Here is a 7,422-nt window from a genome sequence, read left to right on the forward strand (position 1 = left end):
GTTTTGATTATATGCCTACGAAAATTCAAGATCGAGAGAGCAAATGAAAAGTTGTTGAAATAATTATGAATACTAATGTTATGGAATACATCGAGCGCGCGTCGAATAGAATCCCATTTCGAAGTGAATAATTCTTCTCTTTTCATACAATAGCTAATCTAGTAATATAGGTAAATAGGATGGTTGGAGGTGTTCGGAAATGGTAGGACATTTCAAAAGTCAAAGTCGACGATGATCCGGTGCATCAATTTTATCGTTACAGATTTTCGTTTCCCATGAGGCATAGAGTATTCAACAACGATAATGCAGTCCTTAAAATTCATCATTCATCTCTGTCTGGTAAGCTAATTCGCAAGGCGTGGTATTCTAGATATGTCAAAACTAAGCTAGCGGCACGTGTTTGCATTGTTAGAAAAATACCCGTACTCTACATACACTGTTTCTAATCTCTTGCTACATTTGGTTTAATCCCCATGCTTCCACAGCACGAATAGTCGGAAATGTTTTTGATTATCCATAATAAAACAAAAGAGGTAACGAAGCTTAAATTTATTGTTGAAGCTCCAATGAATACATCAAACTTCGGTCGAATCAATTCATTTATTATATGCACATGACCTCTGTATATTTGATAAATTATTCCTAAATACATTGAAACATATGTATTTATAATGAAATATCATGCAATGGGCTGTGTAAACTATAAACTATAATTTCTATCAAATAGCTGCTTTTATGTTAATTAACAGGGCTTTGAGACTCAGTTAAGTTGGTTCTAGATTTTTGCCATCGTATGTAGGACATTGGGTTACAAGAACAAATGCGAATTACGAAGAACTCCGTATTAGAGATAAGGATATTTTAGTTCAAGTATACCTTTACACAGAAATCCGTATGTGAATATACTAAATCCTCTGTGTTTATTGTAAAAATCTAGTTTTAAATATATGTATATCTAGTTAAAAAATATGTATATGTATACTTATGCATGTGTATATACATATATACACATACATGTACATAAATAATTGCCAAGAAATTAGAAACACTCACAACTTGTCGCAAATAGAGTAAAACGTAAGGTTAATAATATACAAATTACACAAGCGCACCATAAAACGTGGCAAGGTTAATCCTAGAGCAGTGATTGTATAAACTGAAGAAATATACATTTACATATACATGATATAAATTAATAGTCTAGAAAAGAGTATTTAGAGAGCTTATCTAATTCCGATCTTGTCACAATAGATCATTAGCATAATCAATATACGGTTAAAGCTGTATTAGCTACATTCACTATTAGAGATAATATTTTTTATCCATTTTTATAGTTATTTAATTTCTTGTACAACAATTTTTCAAATTTCACCGCAAAATGCCCAACGAGTTCTCGTAGTGCAAATACGAGTCCAATTACTTTACGGATGGCATTACATTGATTTTTGCCTTCTCGCGTCGAGTTATAAATACAGAGAAATCTCAATGAGACCTCATTTCTATAAGATTTATTGTAGTGCTATATTCGTAGCTGTACCTGTTATTCTATATTATATACTGTTCTAAATTTTAAACACACAGCACAACAATGGCTGAAAGCACAATGGCAAGAAGAGAGGAGCAATTCGCATCCTAATAAATCTTTTCTTCTTTATACGTAGCACAGCGATGTCACGTCGGAGGATATGTACTAGTGGATCACTAGGTGGGGCACAGAACTGAAACATAATTATGTTGAAAATCTTCAACATCTCTTACAGAAAGTAGGTACGTTGCCAGACCTTATGTACCAACAATGAATATTCATAGATGGTATATTCATAAATACTTACAAAAGTGAATTGAAATAATTTATTGTAAACATGACAAATTTGAAAACTTGTAGACGAAATATAATTACAATTGTCATTAAATATTATCAAACTGTTTTACTCACCGTGCACAAATCCTCGTTCACCTTGTTCTCCTCGTCTTCCTCGTCCTCCGCCTTGTCCATCTCCGACCACCTCCAACAACCACTGATGACCACCTCGGGTAATACCTTAAATAGTAATAAATATTTTCAGTATAAGAACACATCATAAATATTGTGTAAGGATTAATATAATTAAATAATTGATAGTAGAATAAACTTCACTAGCACATTTATAGCTACTGAATATGTGCTTGCGCGAGAAATGAATTGAAATATTTTATTGTAAACATGACAAGTTTGAAATATTTTAGATGAAATATAATTACAATTGCCATCAAATATTATAAAAGTGTTTTACTCACCGAGCACAAATCCTCGTCCTCCTCGTCCACCTTGTTTTCCTCATCTTTCTCGTCCTCCTCCTCGTCCACCTCCGACCACCGCCAACCGCCCCCAACAACCACCAATAACCACCAATAACCACCTCAGGTTATACCTTGAATAGTAATAAATATTTTTAGTATAAGAACTCAGCAAAAATATTATGTAAGGATTAATAGAATTAATTATCCGATTAATAATGTAATAAGTTTTATTAGCGCATTTATAGCTACTGAATATGTGCTTGCGCGAAAAATGAATTGAAATATTTTATTGTAAACGTGACAAGTTTGAAATATTTCAGATGAAATATAATTACAATTGTTATCAAATATTATAATGTTTTACTCACCGAGCACAAATCCTCGTCCTCCTCGTCCACCTTGTTCTCCTCCTCTTTCTCGTCCTCCTCCTCGTCCACCTCCAACCACCTCCAACAACCAAAAACAACCACTTCGGGGTATACCTCGAATACTAAGAAATATTTCCAGTATCAAAACACATCAAAAGTATTGTGTAAGGATTATTATAATTTCTGTATTGACACATTTTAACAAGGGGATTATGAGAAAATTATAAAAAATTGTAGAAATTTTATTAGCGCAATGAGAGCTACTGAATTTGAGCTTGCGCAAAAAAATGAATTGAAATAATTCATCGTAAACATGAAACAGGAACCACGGAGCGCTAGGTCGACGGTCACCACGTTAAGAACTTGGACAGCCAGAACTACGGAGTGCTTTTTCTGGACGTCAAGATCCATCAGGTGGACGACCTGAACAGCCCGAACTACGGAAAATTAGTCCTAAAGGTCAAAAGTCACCGGATCAAGGACCTGGATAGCCAGAACTACGGAGCCCTTGTCCTGGAAGTCGAGTTGCACCAAGAAGCGGACCCGGACCGCAGAATCCAGGAGGTAAAGAACACGGTACTCGAAATCTGCGGAGCGCGATTCTCAACCGTCCGCTCTACTGCGCGGTTGTTTCCAGACTGAGGAATTTTGGCGGTCGACGATTGCTATGGATCGATGACGTCGAGGGAAAAAAAATTTGGGTGACGTCATTTTGTGAACATCCGAGCATCCAAACATTGGTTTCGAACTTTAATACTATGTATGATGATGTATGATGTGATGTATGATGATGTATGATGTGATGTATGATGATATGATACGATGTATAATGATTTTAGTATTCACATTTCATACAAGACATATGCACCTTGTCTTTCCTGCCGATTCCTCATCATCCTTAACGTTGACTTAAGACGATTGCCAAAAACATCCAGAAATGGGGCATTTTGAAGCTCGTCAACAGTAGGTGAGGGATGGTACGGCGATCTGTCGTATAGAAATTTTCCCCTGTACCGAATCAAATAACGTCGTAACCCCCATGGGCGAGTCGGTATCCGTGGCTGTCTGCTGGGACAACCTTTAGTCATGATATATAGATATATTTCAACTGAACGAACTTTTCAAGGGCTTGCACTTAGCAACTTAGCAATTTTTTTTACCTAGCCTAAACGTTTTAAGACTCGTACTTGCATCATTCACTAAAAATGTATGAAGACTGTTAACCACATACGAATTGCATCATTCTGCAATTGCGGCTCGATTTTACAGTAGAATCACCTCTAATCCTAGTCAGACCAGGCAAAGCACTACGAAGAACAGCCCAGGCTAGCAGTATTTACATATGTTTATTATCTTTAGTCATGGCTCAATACTTCTGGCAACGCAGCTACAACTCTGTTTTCAAATTTTCCGCCTCGCATTACGTGATACTGTGTTCGTAAGGATATTCAACGCTGTGTCTTCTCATATCCATAGACTAGTGGGCAACTCACGTGCAACAGTTGTAGCCTTGTGTAGTGGACTGTTAATAAAAAGTTCCCAAGTGAGATAACTTTCTGTGATTATTCCATACATTTTTCCGCTACCCTCCATCACAAACGTCGTCTTTCACAATTATCAATAATAATGCGATACGACTGCGGCGGCAGAAACAGCAAGAAGTATGGGGTAAGAAAAGCGGGAAGAAGATCAAGTTAAGGGGGGAAACCAGTTTAAACCGATCGAAAAATCGTCTTTTTTTTATTGCATGAATCGTTAGTATAACTATTCAAGAATATGTGGTCAAAATTTCAAAGCAAAATTCCCATTAGTTCGAATGCATTGAGCACTCAATTTCTTTCATTGCCAGTCCAAGAAAAGGTAAGTCCCCGCAGTGGCGCGAGTATTCAACTGTTGCCAACTTAAGGCGTAGCTGCGAGGGCTGCGAGGCAGGTTGCCCACTGAACTCTACACACATACAATGTATAAAAAAAAATCCTTACAACAGCAAAATCACTGAAACACTTGTAAACATGTATGTGTCAATCATAAAATGAATCCGGATAGTCATGGATATACTATCATATGTAGAATAAATGACGTATATACAAATTAATTCAGAAGTTGATTACATTTTCGTATAGATAAAAATTATGTGGAAGCCAGATATTCAAATCATTTCGTATCTTGAACTCTGAATAATCTGCAGTTCCGACCTGGCGGTCAACGTTTTTATGCGAGATAGTCGCTGGAAGCCGCTGTGAGTGCGACAGGATCGTACCAGCTTCAAACACGACTATCTCTCTCTCACCACGTCTGGAACGCCACCTGGATGTTATGTGAAAAATGTCACCATATTCGTAGTCAGAGATTGTGCTCCTTTTTAATGTTCCGTGATTGTTACCTATCTCTTGATCTTCACACTTTTCTAAGCTTAGCCGGCGTTAGAAGAAAATCGTCCGAGGTCGGTGTGGACCGCGGAGAGGCAGTGGTCAGCAGTGGTGGTGTGGATAGTGTGAAGCTGTCAGAATTAGACGCTTGTGAAGCTGGCGATAATAGATTGATAAGCCGGATTTGCAATTCGTCGATTGTCGTATGAAATTGCGGTATTCCTAGGTGTATTTTTGCTCATTTATTGTTACTCTGGGTAAGCATCAGTGTTATCAATATTTCACCAGAATTTGAATAAGGATATCCGCATATCCGCATAAGATGGGACACTTTTGGTCAATTGGCTTGATAATTTTCGTACTGACTGTGGTTCTCTTGGCTGTCAAACAGTTCTTTTGGTACGGCCGGCAAAAGCAAATCAGAAACAAACATGTCGTGGTAAGTCTGAGTGCATCTATTTATCATCACATAGATGATTGTAGAACAACTGGTAGTCGTCCCTACCACACCTCATTTGAAACGTATCAAACAAAATGTAAATATATTCACTGTGAAACACATCCGAGACATTCGCAAGTTGCCGGAAAATGTTACAGTTGTATTGATTCTTCTTAAATTTTCATTGTACCTACTTATTGTCAACTCAGTTTTCGTTCAGTTCTGTTTTTTGAACAGTAATTGGTTCACTAATTGGTTTCAAAATACTATGTAAGCTTGTTTTAAGCGCATAATTGGAAACAGTAAACATCTCACAAGAATAACACATTATGTGTAGCTAATGATATGAAGTATGACAAAGCAATGCTACATCAATGATAAGAAATTCAAAATAGGTAATTATCACTCTGTATAACTCACTTTATTTATTGCGTTAAAGGTTACCGGAGGCTCTAGCGGCATTGGAAAATGTATTGCAATAGACGCAGCTCGTCGAGGAGCGCACGTCACGATAATAGCAAGAGACCTGAAAAAGTTGGAAGCGGCCAAGCACGAAATATTGCAGGCATGCAAACACAAAGATGTGCAGAAGGTGGAGTGCGTATCCTTAGACATTGGAAGCAATTATGAAAATGTTGAGAAAACTTTCAACACCATCGAACGCACCATTGGTCCCATCTACATGCTGATTAACTGTGCAGGCACAGCTATCTGTGGAAAAATCGAAGACACTACAGTTGACAATCTAAAACACATGATTAATCTCAATTTCATGGGAACATATTATTGCATTAAGGCTGTAATATCACGTATGAAGAGTGCCAATGAAGGAATCATAGTGCTGACATCGTCACAAGCTGGTCTCTTGGGTAGGTGCTTCAAAATCGGCGGAAAATATTGGCATTTCAATTGCAATTCAAAGTTCAATAGCCAATCAGTATAAATTTTTGATTGTCTCAAACAAAATCATCGGTTATCATCTTCTTTTGTTCTTTTGTTCCACAGGTATCTTTGGTTTCTCAGCATATGGGAGCACAAAGTTTGCCCTTCGAGGCTTGGCAGAAAGCCTGGCAATGGAAGTGGCGCCCCATAATATTTCAGTGACACTATCCTTCCCTCCAGATACTGACACTCCAGGATTTTCAATTGAAGAACAAAATAAGCCCTTGGAAACTAAGTTAATATCCGCAGGATCGGGGCTTTTCACACCTGAAGCCGTTGCTGAGCAACTGATGAAGGATTCTCTGGTCAGTATTTTTAGTTTTATCTCTTCAATCACAACTCATTCTTATCGCGAACAAATTTTAGTTGAAGAAAATTTTTTAAAATGATCACCTTGATCTCACTTTCACCCAGTTTAATCTCCGTCTTTTTACACAGAGTGGGAAATTTTTCTCAACGATAGGCCTAGACGGTTTCATCTTGGTCACACTCTGCGCAGGGATGTCCCCATTCTCTTCGATCTACGAATTATTGCTGCAATCATTACTGGCAGGAATACTGAGACTAGTTGGAGCCTGCTACCTAATTTCATTCCAAAAAATTATTTTAGACTGTATGAAGAATCGTGACAAAAACAAGAAATCAGAGTAAATATATCATGTATCCAATGAAAATGAACTCTTGGTTCCGTTTTTCTCTTGATTCTTACAATGCATAATTGATACTGAAAATTTGAAACGCCTTCTTGTTACGAAGGGATAGGTATTTATTTTTAACAGACAAACTGTATTAGTTTTATATTATATGTGTATTCATACCCGATATATTGCGCAAAACTATGGCTCGTTTAGAAAGAGTGCACAAAATATAGGTTCGTCAAACAGTATATATTTATCTGTATTTTTTATATTGGTACAAATGTTTGTGTCTACTTCGTCAATGAATAAACAAAATTATTTTCTCTGATATTTATGGTGTAATTTAACAAGTCCTCAATACCATCAGGTTTGCTATTATGACTGTT

The 7,422-nt window shown here is 37.0% G+C and overlaps 1 protein-coding gene across 1 annotated transcript; it reads left to right on the top strand.

Moving 5' to 3' along the window:
• The first annotated feature begins 4,975 nt into the window (after positions 1-4,975).
• Positions 4,976-7,364, top strand: LOC124306889 (3-ketodihydrosphingosine reductase). The gene is made up of 4 exons (XM_046768013.1): positions 4,976-5,456; positions 5,896-6,325; positions 6,462-6,703; positions 6,837-7,364. Exons 1-4 carry the CDS (start codon positions 5,340-5,342, stop codon positions 7,047-7,049), a joined length of 1,002 nt encoding a protein of 333 aa, XP_046623969.1. The 5' UTR covers positions 4,976-5,339; the 3' UTR covers positions 7,050-7,364.
• The last annotated feature ends 58 nt before the right edge of the window (positions 7,365-7,422 follow it).

This window comes from Neodiprion virginianus, chromosome 6 (genome assembly GCF_021901495.1).
Source record: "Neodiprion virginianus isolate iyNeoVirg1 chromosome 6, iyNeoVirg1.1, whole genome shotgun sequence".
Taxonomy (NCBI): domain Eukaryota; kingdom Metazoa; phylum Arthropoda; class Insecta; order Hymenoptera; family Diprionidae; genus Neodiprion; species Neodiprion virginianus.

Coding starts and splice junctions, on each gene's coding strand:
- LOC124306889 (XM_046768013.1), top strand. CDS start 5,340: ATGGGACACTTTTGGTCAATTGGCTTGATAATTTTCGTACTGACTGTG. Junction 6,326..6,461: donor GTCACAAGCTGGTCTCTTGG/GTAGGTGCTTCA, acceptor TTTGTTCCACAG/GTATCTTTGGTTTCTCAGCA. Junction 6,704..6,836: donor AACTGATGAAGGATTCTCTG/GTCAGTATTTTT, acceptor CTTTTTACACAG/AGTGGGAAATTTTTCTCAAC.